The sequence below is a fragment of the Sinocyclocheilus grahami genome, unplaced genomic scaffold (assembly GCF_001515645.1).
Source record: "Sinocyclocheilus grahami isolate Dianchi unplaced genomic scaffold, SAMN03320097.WGS_v1.1 scaffold16.1, whole genome shotgun sequence".
NCBI classification, from domain to species: Eukaryota; Metazoa; Chordata; class Actinopteri; order Cypriniformes; family Cyprinidae; genus Sinocyclocheilus; species Sinocyclocheilus grahami.
This window is the reverse complement of record NW_015505195.1, coordinates 786909-802077: the sequence shown is the minus strand read 5'-3', so window position 1 is coordinate 802077 and position 15169 is coordinate 786909. Positions and strand designations below refer to the sequence as shown.

The 15169-nt window shown below is 37.8% G+C and overlaps 1 protein-coding gene across 2 annotated transcripts in view; it reads left to right on the top strand.

The window, feature by feature from the left end:
• The window catches only part of LOC107603218 (breast cancer anti-estrogen resistance protein 3-like), a 60106-nt gene extending 45096 nt beyond the window's left edge, over window positions 1-15010 (top strand). For both annotated transcript variants that reach the window (XM_016295963.1, XM_016295970.1), the window contains exons 4-12: window positions 4264-4392; window positions 8616-9055; window positions 10151-10251; window positions 10741-11453; window positions 12473-12588; window positions 12796-12967; window positions 13091-13202; window positions 13284-13490; window positions 14134-15010. In XM_016295963.1, the coding sequence (XP_016151449.1) occupies window positions 4264-4392; window positions 8616-9055; window positions 10151-10251; window positions 10741-11453; window positions 12473-12588; window positions 12796-12967; window positions 13091-13202; window positions 13284-13490; window positions 14134-14309 (2166 nt within the window). In that variant the 3' untranslated portion in view covers window positions 14310-15010. The remainder of the gene's footprint in view (window positions 1-4263; window positions 4393-8615; window positions 9056-10150; window positions 10252-10740; window positions 11454-12472; window positions 12589-12795; window positions 12968-13090; window positions 13203-13283; window positions 13491-14133) is intronic.
• The last annotated feature ends 159 nt before the right edge of the window (window positions 15011-15169 follow it).

Sequence of the window (15169 nt, the reverse complement as noted above, 5' to 3'; positions counted from 1 at the left end):
CAGAGGCATCAGAGTGTATTTCAGTCCTCACTGTGGCCTGGGTTTGTCAGTCTCTATACATAGTAAGGATCTTCGAAGCTTCTCCATATAAAGGGAAAAACTGTCTGTTGCGTGGCATGACTTGAATAAATTCAGTTTAATACGCCCATAATTGCTTTTATAGTTTGCTTTCAAAGAAATGCACAACTCTTTAATTCAGTGGCTTTGTTACAGCCTTTCAAGTAATCATAATACCTGACCATCTCAAAAGTGCCCTTCAGGCTGAGTCCTCTGAAAACATTTTGTGCTTTTAAAGCTGTTGAATGATCAGTGACAGAGAGTTGACATGAGGATAAATTGGCCAGGATTATCCACTAGCTGCTCAAAAAAGGAAGTGATAAGACTCTTCCATATGTGTGTGTGTGTGTGTGTGATGCTTTCCCAACACAAATCAGTTACCCAGAGGCTAGAATTAAGAGATCTTATGGCAAAATGTATATCTCTCCCAGCAATCAACTGTTTGTTATCCACTTAGGGTCAAATGTTCTAGAAAGCAATATTACTGTAGATGTCATCTGAGTAAAGCAAAGTGTTTAAAACCCTCATAAAATAAATAAGTTATTAAGTAAATACTTTATTTATTAAACAAATTTAAATAATTTATGAATTTATTTACAGAGTGCCTTGTTATTTTTAAGTATTTTGCTTCACATTGTGCCTAACAACACCCTTAAAGGGTTAGTTCACCCAAAAATGAAAATTAGCTTGTGTTTTACTCACCCTCGAAGCATCCTAGGTGTATATGACTTTCTTCTTTCAGACAAATCCAGTCGGGAGTTATATTAAAAATTGTCCTGGCTATTCCAAGCTCTATCATTGCAGTCAGCGGGTGTTGCAGTTGAACAGTCCACAAGTCGTCAAATAAAGCTCACGCATTCATAATAAAACGTGCCGCAGACGGCTCCGGGGGGTGAGTAAAGGCCGTCTGTAGTGAATCCATACGTTTTTGAAAGAAAAATATCCATATTTCAAACATAATAAATACTTTTCTCTCACTACCGTTATCTGTCATACGCGGATCCGTTCTGGCGGAAGGTGTATGACGTATGCGCAGCGCGTGCGCCTCTGAGATATGCTAGTCTCGCGAGTTTGTTTAATAGGAGCAAAGGAAGCAAAGTTTCTTTACTTTAGCAAAGGAAAACCAGTCTCCTCTTGGTTTATATCTATATCTTCTGACATTTTTCCTTGGAAATCTTCGGTTTGTACTTCTAATTCGTGACCGACGTTTTGTTTTGTTCTCTCTCTGCATTCGTCACTAATCACGCACCGCCGCGCGTCTTACGTCATCCGCCGGAACTGCTTCAGTGTATGACAGTCAGCGGAAGTGAGAGAAAAGTGTTTAGTACTTTGAAATATGGATATTTTTCTTACAAAAACTCATGGATTCGCTACAGGGGGCCTTTATTTACCCCCCGGAGCCGTCTGTGGCACGTTTTATTATGAATGCGCACGCTTTATTTGACGACTTGTGGACTGTTCAACTGCAACACCCGCTGACTGCAATGATAGAGCTTGGAATAGCCAGGACAATTTTTTATATAACTCCGACTGGATTCGTCTGAAAGAAGAAAGTCAAATACACCTAGGATGCTTTGAGGGTAATTAAAACACAAGCTAATTTTAATTTTTGGGTGAACTAACCCTTTAAAACATGTTAAAATTATTCATAAATAAATGAATACTAATGTATCTGTTCACATAGTTCACATAACTGAAAAATAAGAACATAATTAGAATATGGCTATTTATAAAAGGCTATTTTAAACCCTGCATTTCAAACATTAAGGGTAAAATCCAAACTTATTGCTATTATATGATGTTTGTTTTTTGTTAATGTATTTTGTCCTCTCTCAAAATATCATATAAGATCTTTGTCAGATTTAAAGATGTCCAGCATTGCCAGGCCTGTGTGCAGTGGTTTGTGGTGGACCACAGTGACAGATTGTGGTCAGTAACATCCTAATAACTGCCAGACATGCTTGACAGACACTGCTTGGGCTGTGGGTCACTGGACATAAGAGAGAGAGCAAAAAAGACAGCTAAGCATCTTCTCAACATCACAGAAAACTGATGTAGCTCATGTGCTACTGTCAGTCCAGGAAAAAACATGAAATGTATAATGAGTTTTTACATAATTAAAATGACATTTTCACATGCTACACAGATTTTTATTGTAATTTACACAATAATGTGTGCTTTGAGAAATATCTTATTTATACATTTAAAATATTATAAACACTGCCCATTAATACAAGAGTGGGTTAGGGTTAGTTGAAGTATCCACTACTGAGCAGCACGCACACACAGACAGTCACTCATCAATTCCAATTACCTTTGCCCTTACGTCAGTTTTATTTGACATATTACTCAATAGATCACAACTACAAAGTTGAAACGAGGAGTCCTGCTGGGAATTTTCCCCTCACGCACAGATTTAGCTGGGGGTTATGCTGCAGTGCCGTGCTTGAGTACCCACTGCACACAACTACCAGCTAGAGCACAAAGGTACCACTTTAGGTCTCTGAGGTTGGGTACCACACATAGCTGGCATTCCAAGCACTTAACCAAAAAGAAGGCAACACACAAATATGCTTGAAATCCCCTATCTAAAATATGGAACAGCCTCTTTTTTTGCCACAAGCACAGCATGCAATCCATCCTTTCATGGTTGATAAAGCAATAAACCATGATAGTAATATTATTATTACCATGTTTAAAGAGTGTTGTTAGGAACACCACAAAGTGCTTAAACCCTCTTAAAAAAACTGCCATATTATTTAGTCAAATAATATGGTTGAGAAGGATAGGTTGAAAAGTTTGGCATCTTTGAGATTTTTAAATGTTTTTGAAATAAGTCTTCTTATGCTCACTAAGGATACATTTATTTGATAAAAAAGTAATATAGTTAACTATTATTCATTTAAATTTAAAAGAATGGATTTTAGCTGAGTTGTTGCTTATGTTGAAAACAGGTGTGCTGCTTAATATTTTGTAGAAAATTATAATTTTTTAATTACCCTCAAAATTATAAGTTTGATTGCATCATATAATAATTGCTGTTAATAGTGTTCATCGTCTGTTTGATTACGTCTTTAATTGATTTTTCCGTACATTTCTGCCATATGTACATTAACTGACAGTCACCACTGATAAGCTACTACTAAATATTGTAGAAACTTAATTTGCTGTAAAGTTGCTTTGCAACGATTTGTATCATGAAAAGCGCTATACAAATAAACTTGAATTGAATAATTTTTGTACTAAATTATTAAGATTTTTTTTTCCAGATTCTTTGATGAACAGAAAGTTCCAAAGAACAGCATTTATTTAAAGTTGACAAAAAAAAACGGAAGTTGAAATCGTCTTTTCTTTCCTATTGTGACATATAAGACTGTACTTTTTTATTACAGTTTTATTAATTTATTAATAAAGCTTTTGTCATTCATGACACATTAGATGTACAGTACATTAGTATACATTCCAAACATAGCCAGATTAATTTGGTCACAGATGAGCATTAATACAACTCCTACTTTGTTTGCAAACAACTATTTGTAAGACATGGAGGATATTGTGAGTATTAAAATTGCATGTTCAGTCTATATTTCAATTGTTGGAAAGGGATCAATGATGAAACACATGAAAGTATAAAGTGTTTTTGTTTTTTGAAAATCTATTTCACTGACAATCTGCTCACATGACTGAGTTATGTTATTGAGGCACTGAAATCAAGCTTATGAATGAAACAACCTTGTCGGGAAAGATAACATACTTTGCTAAGTATCTTACAAATTAGATTTATGGTATTAGTACAAACTAAGCAAAGCTCATGTTTCATAGAAAATAACTAATGAGTGTATTCCTTTTCAGCAGCTTATTGAAAAGAACTGTTCTTAAATTCCTCAATTGTGAAATCCACATGATGATTCAGAGCAGTGGGGTGTGTGTGCAGGTAAAGGTATGGCATGCCCTGTGGCTTACGGAGGCGGAGATAGACAGGAAGAAGGAGGGACTTATGCGTCACAGTAAACAGATCAGCACAGGAAGCACGGGATCCATCAGCCAGTCAGATACTGAGTCACAGAGCAAAAAGAAGGGAGGGCAATAGAAAAAGAGAGGAGACTAATAAAAGACTGATACACATATACTTCAATCATAGGGACTAACATACTATCTAGGGCCGCCATGGCTCTAACATACTCTTCTGTGCCCATCTATGTGCAGTTTTCAAGGGACAAGTACATCATGGATGGACCACCGGAAAAGCTTTGGCGAGAACTAGAAGAAGAACTGAAACTGAGCAGTGAGGAACCACGGAGCCATGCCTGGTATCATGGAGCCATCCCTAGACAGGTACAACTTTACTGGGCATATAAAGAGGGAGAGGGGTGGGTGATCATTATGGGATAATGTTTGGATTATAGAGGCTTTCTGTGGTTTCCGTGATTTAATATATGTGTATGCAGTATTGTTCAAAAGTTGAATCTGCTAGACAGTAGAGATCTTTCTGCTGTCAAAGCATAGCTGTTCTCTCCTTAAGTGACAATGAAGTCATGCCTGTGTCTAGCACTCAAACATTCACTTTCTTTGTAGACAAAGATAATGAATTAAAGACATGTGGCCATTTTTTGCTTATTTATTATTGCTTATTTTGCTTATTGCATATTTGCTTCAGCTAGAGCCAGTAATGCTTGATTAAGGGAAGAAAAAACACTGAGGATATTAGATGTTCTTATGGCTAACTTCTTAAATATACAAAAAAGTACTATGGAAGTATCATGATGTATGAGATCAGTATCACGGTTCTCTGATACCACATGCAAGTTACTTCAGAGAATACTATTGTATTATCATGATTCATAACAAGCTACAGTGTCCAAAAACCATGCTAATACATCAAAAACAAAGGTCAAAAATGATTATATATTTTACTAACATTACATTTATAAATAGGCATGCTGAACTAAATAATAACCTATAAATACAGTGTCTAGTGTTCTAAAATGTTCCTTTCACTTTTATATGCAATTTTACTTGCTTGGCTATGTTAAAGTGCATATTGATGATTAGATGGTAGAAATAAGAAAAAACAATAAGCATATAGAAGTGGCAAGTATTTGTTTGGCAACATGGAAGGGCTATGGTGTATTTAAGAGCCTATTTAATGGTTGATCAACACTTGTTCTGAACTGGTAGACAGGCGCCAAACCTGTCCAGAACAAGAAAAACCACTTTCACACCCAGACTTCATCCATGATCAAGGAAAAAAAACATTTCACTGAAACGAAACACTAAATGTGGAGTCCGGACTGAATGCTAGAATGTAGTCCGCTCCGCAAGACCTTAGAATATTCTGGGTGGTTCATTAACACCAATTCTTTATTCAAAAACAGCCGTCAACAGTTTCTCATCATGTCAAACATCACAGTGCTGACAGCTACAGATCCGCTCTTATGAAAACCATGTACCCTGGCTCCTCTTTCCCATGCCTTTTTGCAAGATATGCCCCTGAAACTGACAACTCATCCATCAACAATTGTAGCAGAGCAAGAGTGGTTAATATAGTGATGAAGCATGACTGCTATTTGACCCGAGGTGTATTTATTTAAAGGCATCATATGATCAGAGCTACCAGCATCCAGAGTCAGGCTGCTGCTTACACCACAAATATACCAGTCACAATAGAAAAAACCTATTCATCATGGCTCAACACAACTTATGAATGACCTTAGAATATAGTTCATCGGGTTCATGAGTAAGACAAACTCCTACAGCTAACACAATGAATAAAAAGGTGCCCTTAAATAAAGCATTTTTGTGGGGATTCATTCTCTACAATTACACTACATTAGCCATCAGCACTGTTAAGAGGAATCAGCATTGCGTCTGATTCATTGGAGTGGTCCTTGGATCACTACACACCCTGTGGTTATCACAAAACCCCTGACAGCAAGTGTGCTGCACTACAGCTTGTGTTTACCCATGAGTCTTTCAGCTGGACGAGTCTGATCTGCTCGGCTCAAGTTAATCAAACAAACTACAGACAAGGGAAGAGGAAAGACAAGCACTTACCGATTTGACATGCATCTCTTTATGACCAGTGGTGTGAAATGACCTGTGCTTGATTTCAAAAGTGTTCCCTGTAAATGTCTTTTATTTGTCACTGTGGAAAAAAAGATGAATACTTAATAATAGATGACAAGGCAGGCAGCAACCTGTGGAAGGATGCAGATTTGGACAAACACATAGCATTGCCGTAACTATCTGAGCATTGCTGTATAGCAAACTCTAAGCTTTTTAGCTGCTGTTTTATACCATAAGAAAGCCTGAGAATAGCTGTTTAGCATGTCATAAAAAAAAACAGTCATAAACACTCAATTCTAATCACACTTAATGACTCTTTTCCTGGTGCCACTGCCGCCCCACTGCACCAAACACACATGCTAACAGATTTATTAGTGTTTGATCTTTTCATGAGCACCTAGTCAGAAGTAATATGAAAAAATGACATGTAAACTTACTTACTTCTTCAAATAAAAAGTAAAGACAATGATATATTAAAACAAATAAGGAAATATATAAAAATATACCCCCCCCCATTATTCTAGGCTGATTTTTCTGATCTCCAATTCAATTCAATTCAAGCTTATTTGTATAAATGTACAGAAATGTACGGAAAAATCAATTAAAGACGTAATCAAACATCTCCAGAATGATTTACATACTGACTCCGAATTAATATTCTGAACAGCTTCCAGAAACCTAACATTCAGTTTGGAGAGGTAGTCCATCATTCTAAACTGGTTGAATGCACTAGTGATCCACAAAAGAAAGTAATCTAGGTCATGCCATGAATCACTGTCATAAAAGTAGTTCCGTAATGTTTGCTGAATGTACCCTGGCTCCTCTTTCCCATGCCTTTTTGCAAGATATGCCCCTGAAACTGACAACTCATCCATCAACAATTGTAGCAGAGCAAGAGTGGTTAATATAGTGATGAAGCATGACTGCTATTTGACCCGAGGTGTATTTATTTAAAGGCATCATATGATCAGAGCTACCAGCATCCAGAGTCAGGCTGCTGCTTACACCACAAATATACCAGTCACAATAGAAAAAACCTATTCATCATGGCTCAACACAACTTATGAATGACCTTAGAATATAGTTCATCGGGTTCATGAGTAAGACAAACTCCTACAGCTAACACAATGAATAAAAAGGTGCCCTTAAATAAAGCATTTTTGTGGGGATTCATTCTCTACAATTACACTACATTAGCCATCAGCACTGTTAAGAGGAATCAGCATTGCGTCTGATTCATTGGAGTGGTCCTTGGATCACTACACACCCTGTGGTTATCACAAAACCCCTGACAGCAAGTGTGCTGCACTACAGCTTGTGTTTACCCATGAGTCTTTCAGCTGGACGAGTCTGATCTGCTCGGCTCAAGTTAATCAAACAAACTACAGACAAGGGAAGAGGAAAGACAAGCACTTACCGATTTGACATGCATCTCTTTATGACCAGTGGTGTGAAATGACCTGTGCTTGATTTCAAAAGTGTTCCCTGTAAATGTCTTTTATTTGTCACTGTGGAAAAAAAGATGAATACTTAATAATAGATGACAAGGCAGGCAGCAACCTGTGGAAGGATGCAGATTTGGACAAACACATAGCATTGCCGTAACTATCTGAGCATTGCTGTATAGCAAACTCTAAGCTTTTTAGCTGCTGTTTTATACCATAAGAAAGCCTGAGAATAGCTGTTTAGCATGTCATAAAAAAAAACAGTCATAAACACTCAATTCTAATCACACTTAATGACTCTTTTCCTGGTGCCACTGCCGCCCCACTGCACCAAACACACATGCTAACAGATTTATTAGTGTTTGATCTTTTCATGAGCACCTAGTCAGAAGTAATATGAAAAAATGACATGTAAACTTACTTACTTCTTCAAATAAAAAGTAAAGACAATGATATATTAAAACAAATAAGGAAATATATAAAAATATACCCCCCCCCCATTATTCTAGGCTGATTTTTCTGATCTCCAATTCAATTCAATTCAAGCTTATTTGTATAAATGTACAGAAATGTACGGAAAAATCAATTAAAGACATAATCAAACATCTCCAGAATGATTTACATACTGACTCCGAATTAATATTCTGAACAGCTTCCAGAAACCTAACATTCAGTTTGGAGAGGTAGTCCATCATTCTAAACTGGTTGAATGCACTAGTGATCCACAAAAGAAAGTAATCTAGGTCATGCCATGAATCACTGTCATAAAAGTAGTTCCGTAATGTTTGCTGAGGATGTGTACATAATCTGATTAGACAGAATATCAAAGTATCAAAGTCATACTACCTTCAATATGTTCCTCCACTTTTGGAGCTTGTTTGAGCTCCTGCATGAACACCATAACTTAATGTGCATGTGCACTAACATCTAGGCCAAGATCCAACATGCAACACACTTGAAATTAAAGAGGAAGGAAAATATATATGAAAGAGAGAAAAGCAGTACTACAAAAACAAAAAAAATTGTGTGTGTATGTTTGAATCTAAGGTGGCTGATAACCTGGTTCAGAGAGATGGAGACTTTCTGATCCGAGACTCCCTGTCCAGCCCGGGAAACTACGTTCTGACCTGCCAGTGGAAGAACACACCTCAACACTTCAAAATCAACAAACGGGTAGTAGCCATGAACGAGGCCTACTCACGTGTTCAGTACCTATTTGAGAAGGTGGGATTTGACAGCGTCCCTGCGTTGGTGCGATACTACGTAGGCAACCGTGAGCCAGTATCTGAGGTTGTCGGAGCGATCATCTTTCAGCCAATCAACAGAGCTCTGCCTCTGAGATGCCTGGAGGAGAAATACGGAGTTGGATCTATACGTGCAGAGGCGGGATACTCCGAGAGAAAGAGCCTGACTTCCAAACGGTTGAGTCTGAATATCATGAACGGACACACCCAGGATCACACCCTCAGCCGTGGGAACCTCCTCAGGTGAGAGAAAGACTATCCTAAGGCACTTGACACTATTATGCATTGCCACACTTTACCACCAAGAAGAAATATTCTGGAATACTTTTTAATCATATATTTCAGAAAATAAGAGAGATTAATTATTTTACCCGTTAAAGGATTGATAAATTAATAATTAAAAATTCTAGTTTTCAAACAGTTTGTATAATGTGGCTTTTTCGTAATCTGTATTTAGGCTTTTTTTCCCCATGTAATTTGTAATGCACGTAATTTACCTGTCCCCCAAAAAAGAGAGGCCAATAATTAATTCCTTTCATATTTTCAACACTTGGCTAGAAAGTAAATCACAGAGATTTAGCTCACGTGATTCAATTGAGCTATTTCAAGTAAAAGGAAATGTATCTGTGGTTTGACTGTCCATCTTGAACTAGAAATAGAAAAGAAGCATTAAAATATGCAATACTAGTAATACAATTGAATTAAACTGGCATTATATAATTGGGGTCTACTTTGAAAAGAGACAAGTCATGAATTTACATATTAACCTCAAACCTTTACAATAAAACCTATATAATTTTGTCAATACTTATCAGGACTTGTAGTGTAATTCAGAAACTCCATCTCTTGGAAATCCTTGACAGGTTTGCTCATAAGGAAACAAGGCATTTTTCAAGCGTGTAAATTAGGAAAATAGCAAGCATTACTTTTGTAATATTGATTAAATTTTTATTATTTATGTGGAACTATTTACATGTTCAGTTATTCAGTCCTACGATGTGACAGCTCCACGTTTATATAAAGAGTTTTTTAGCATCAATAAGCATAAATTAAGTGAAAGTTCTACTTATTTGTGCAGATTCAGCACATGGGAGTCTAACTTTTCAAAACAATGTGTCAAAATAGCTTATTAACTTAGCAATTTAAAAATGGTATTAAAATAATTGTGCAGGTTGCCTAACATTAATTGAGAGACTGCACTGAATTTGTACTTTTAAAAATGCATGCCATGCATCAGGACCTTTGAAATGAACTCAGTTAAAAGTGGTGTAAACTTCATGTCATAGTCCAAAAGACTTTTAGAGAACAAACGAAGTGACCTGTCTTTCTCCTTCACAGCAACAAAGATAAGTGTGGGAGTCAACCAGCATGTCTAAACCACGTTCAGGAGAGGAGACGGCCACTGAAGACCCATCAGTCGGAGAGCTTTCTCCCTATCGGTGAGTGCCTGTCAGCTCTCATCCTCATTTTTTCCCCCCGTCACGCCTCCAACCCTTCAGTGATAACAAGTCTGACAGCCCTGAAAACCAGTCATTCACTTTGTGTCAAAGAGAAAGTGATTCTCCAACTCAAGCTAACGTTTTCTTTGAAATTCACTTTGGGTTACTGAACGTTAAATGTGTGAAATGAGACGTGGGATTGAAATGCAAAATAAAATGTTTTGTTGAAGAGGCTCTGTGGAGAAGAATGAAAGTGGGGCTGGAGATAATTTATGCCTGTGTCAGTGGAATAAATATGGTTATGCAAAAAATGCAGCTCTGCTGTCCATTTCAGAAAACAGAGTGCTGAATTTGCTTTGATATGCAGAATGCCAAAAGAAAAGCTTTGAATTTATCTTCCTTTTTTACCATGTCCATCTACAACATACTGTCTACTTTAATGAATAAATAGCTGATATCATGCATATGAACGTACACCTTTGCTTTTAGGCTGTAGGCCCCAGGCTCAGGTTCAGCATATGGAGCACCAGCCATGCCCCAAATCCCCAGTTTTCCGCACAGGAAGCGAGCCAGCTCTGAGCCCCACAGTGTCACGCAGAATGGCCTTTGACACCCATCCTGGCGAGGCCATTCGTGGATCTGACAGCCAGCTGTGTCCCAAACCGCCCCCTAAACCCAGCAAGGTTCCCTCTATGAGAGTATCCTGCACCCCAGGCCTGAAGACCCTCTCCCCACCTGTCCCCCCAGTAAAGCCTCATAAACATCAACCTTTATCTCAGCAACAGCAGCAGTCGGGCAGTCCAGAATTAAGCTACTGTGAACTGAGTCCATGCAGCCCTGCTGACTGGGAAAAGATGAATAGCTCACAGGCTAACGGCTATGTGGAGAGGCTAAAGACTGAGGAGGAGTTAAGGAGAAGTGATAGTAGCGTTAAACTAGACCGTAGCTCCTACCATAATGCCATCAAGGCCCTAAACAACGACAGTGAGGAGGATGTGGATAAAGAACGGGATTGCAAGAAAGGCTTCCAAAGACCTGTGTTTGAAACTGAATCAGCGTTCAAACCTGGTGACATCAACTTCCGGCTTCTACCAGTGGAGAACAAGCCACTGGAGATGACCGTGCTGAAGAAAGCCAAAGAGCTGTTCGTCAGTCAGGATCCAAAGACCATCGCCAAACACATCCTGAAAGCAGACTGCCAGGTAATATAATTATAAGCCTCTGAAGTCAACATCAATTCTAAATTTGTTATATTAATATCGATTCTTTTCAATTCATCGGCATTAATGCATTAGGTATCATGAACTAATGTTGAAAAACAATTTGAAACTGCATTTATTAATGTAGGTTCATGTTAATTTATAAATATGCCATTACTCATTGTAAATGTGTTTGTTGCTGATACATTAATATAAATCTCTACAACTTGAAATGCTAAAAAGGTGCTATATTTGTAGAAATTAACTGTATATTTAAATGTAATAGTTCATGAGACCTTATGGATTAACTAAACTGGACCTTCCAAATAGCTAATTAGGATTTAAGGCAACTATTACTGTTTATGTAGCTTAAATGGCTATATTTAACAGGTCATTTTAAGCCTTAAATATAATTATATACAAACTTTTTCAAAGTTTTTGAAAGAAGTCTCTTCTTGCAATGCTCACCAAGGCTGCATTAATTTGATCAAAAATACAGTAAAAAAATTTACATGATCAATAGAAAGTTTATTATACTATATTTTATACATTATAATTATCTTTACTGTCACTTTTGATCAATGAATGCATCTTGGCTGAATAAAAGTATGACTTTCTTCAAAAAATATATTACAGACTCCAATTTTAACAGTAGTGCACACATTACAAAATTCTTCAGGTTGCAGACTGGTTCTTCCAGCCAATCAGAGGACAAGACCACAGTTGTGCCACACTGCAGGGGCTGAATGTAGATTAATCCAATTAAAAATGACCCAAAAAGCCTCTTATACATGTGATTGTCCACTTTCAATCTTTCTGCTTCTGAAAGCAGCTTCAGATTGTTTGTCTGTGTATATGGGAATTACATTTTAAGCTGGCTGATTATGTCAGTCACAGGACCAATATTATGGACAAAAACAGTCGACCCACCCACAGCCCAAATTTAGCTTAGCTTCTGTGCAATGCTTTTTGATTCTGGATGTTAATTAATTTGATGCGAACGCTGTGTGTTCATGCTACAGGTTGCTAGGATACTAAATGTTTCAGAGGAGGTGAAAGGTCAAATGGGTGTGACCTCTGGGCTGGAGCTGGTAACCCTTCCTCATGGGAGACAGCTGCGGCAGGACCTCATGGAAAGGTAAACGGATGCTGTCAACACATGATCTATTAAGCAGATTTATGATGATTCTCTTTCAGAGAATATTAACTCTTACATAAGCTAAACAGTCTAAACAGAGGCTTTTTTGCAGACAGTCCTGTAGTAACATTCACAGACAGTAATTTGCCGTATCCAGAGTCTTGTAGGCCACGCATTTAACATGCATGGCTGGTTCTTTTTAAACAGGCATAACACTATGGCGATTGGAGTTGCTGTGGATATCCTGGGGTGTACAGGAAGTCTGGAGGAGAGAGCAGCCACACTAAACCGGATCATTCTGGTCGCTCTGGAGCTGAAAGACTCCATGGGAGATCTTTATGCCTTTTCCTCTATAATGAAAGCACTGGACATGCCTCAGGTACCCAGCAGCTCCTTCTAGCTGCCCCTTTCGCTTGACTTGAGCTAGAGACTTTTCTCCCCCTCAGTGTGGTCAAGTGTAGGAAACATGCTTTAATGCGTGTGAACTTTGTTGTATAAACAGATTACCAGACTGGATCATACGTGGACTAGTTTGCGAAGAAAATATACGCAGACTGCCATTATTTATGAGAAATCCTTGAAACCATTCTACAAAGGACTCTATGAAAGAAGTGGTGAGTTTCTGAACATATTTAAACATTTAAAATGCCCTTCATAGGTCACCTTTAGGTAAGTCCTTGTTCTTGTCTTTCCAGCTGAAGTCCCACTGAGCAATGCCAGTGTTCCGCTGCTAATGCCGCTGCTCACCTTGATGGAGAGGCCTGCGGTCACCTTCGAGGGTATGGACGCCTGGGAGAACAACGACCAAGGCTGTGAAATCATGTTCCGGCACTTGGAAGGAGCTCGTGCTGTTGCACGCAATGCGGACACATACAGCTGCAACGCACAGCGGATCCTCCAGGGTAAGACAAGGACATTACAACAATCATATCAGGAGTAACATGGTGCTTTAACTTGAGGGAATTTGTGATCCAAACACATTTATGTGATAGAAAATTCATACGCCATTGGATTTGCAATAAAACTGTTCAGGTCATAGTCATAAAATCCAGAAGAAAATCTGCATTCAAATCATGGGTTCCCTCAGGAAGTTAAAAGGCCTGGTTACCAAAACAAGCACAGAGCGAGACCAATGTAGTCTGATTCACAAACTAATGAGCTGGTTCAAAAGAATCACTCAAAAAGACTCTCCAACAGTCTAAGAAATCATTTAGAGCAGTTACTAACAGTTATCATGATCTACCTACTGAACAAGTTATCATTCCTTTAGTCATGTCTGACTCACAATGAAGCAACTACTACAGTGATATGTACTGAAAGAAAGAAAGTTTCATTTTACAATTTGGTATCTTTAACAATGAACAATGCTCAGCATTTATTAACTGAGGTTAATCTCTATATACCAATACATTTTTAACATTTAAAATATTCTCATTTAACAATAGCTAAAGTATGAACATCTATTGCATTAAATGACAATAAATTGAAACATTGTACAGCGCTGCCAACAATCATTCTTTAAATGATATTTGACTCTCTCTCCAGGATTCCAACCTAATGATGACATGTTGGAGATCTTGAGGACTGATTTCCAGTTGCGTCTGCTATGGGGCAGCAGGGGGGCAGCTGTGGAACAGACAGAGCGATACGACAAATTCAAACTCATCCTTATGGCCCTGTCCAGAAAACTAGAGCCTCCAGTCAAACACACAGAACTCTGAAAAACCAGACACTTTATATACATATTAGACTCTCTGAACCTCTCTGTGGGGTCAAGTCAGGTCAAAAATCGCCTGCATCTGAAAAAGTATGTTCTCCAACAGAATGCGAGCTTCAAAAGATCACATGCAGATTATAAGTCGGAAGCTATTCATGAGCACAAATGGCACTTGACTATGGAGAGCTACTTTGTTCCATTTGCACCTTCCAGAGGTGTGCTGTGCTCCACACTTATGAAATGGGCAGGTACCAGTTTTGCCTTCAAGAAAAGAAGGAAGGGTACATAGAATATATCTAATGGCCAACATATCATCCACACAAAGAAATACAGATACTGCTGGAGGCAGAGAGAACATTTCATGAGAGGTGTATGGATGTGCTCAATCATTTGACACATTAAGTGATGGATAAGAGAGGACTGAGATGATGGACTACACCTTCAAGACAAATATGCAGCTCTTTGAAGGAACATGAGGTAGTAATGTTTGTACAATTAGAAATATCATGAAGCCCATTGGTCAAAGCAGTGTTGATCATTTTTAAAAATACCACATGGAAAAAGATGTACATAATCATCACTATAGTGTACGCATGTAAAGGCTAGTTTGTGTAATATATTGTATTATTGACCTGTAAATAGTCACCCGTAAATGAAATATTCTGAAAATATTGAATAAATATCTAATAAAAGCTTTTTAATTGTTACACATTTTTTCTCATATGTGTTATACTGTGTAAGGATCAGCACGATTTTTTAAATTCTGCAAGGATGTGTTAAATTGCTTTAAAGTAGTATAACTGATTTTTTTCTAATTAAAGATTTTTATTTTAAATAAATGCTGTTCTTTCTATTAATCAAAGA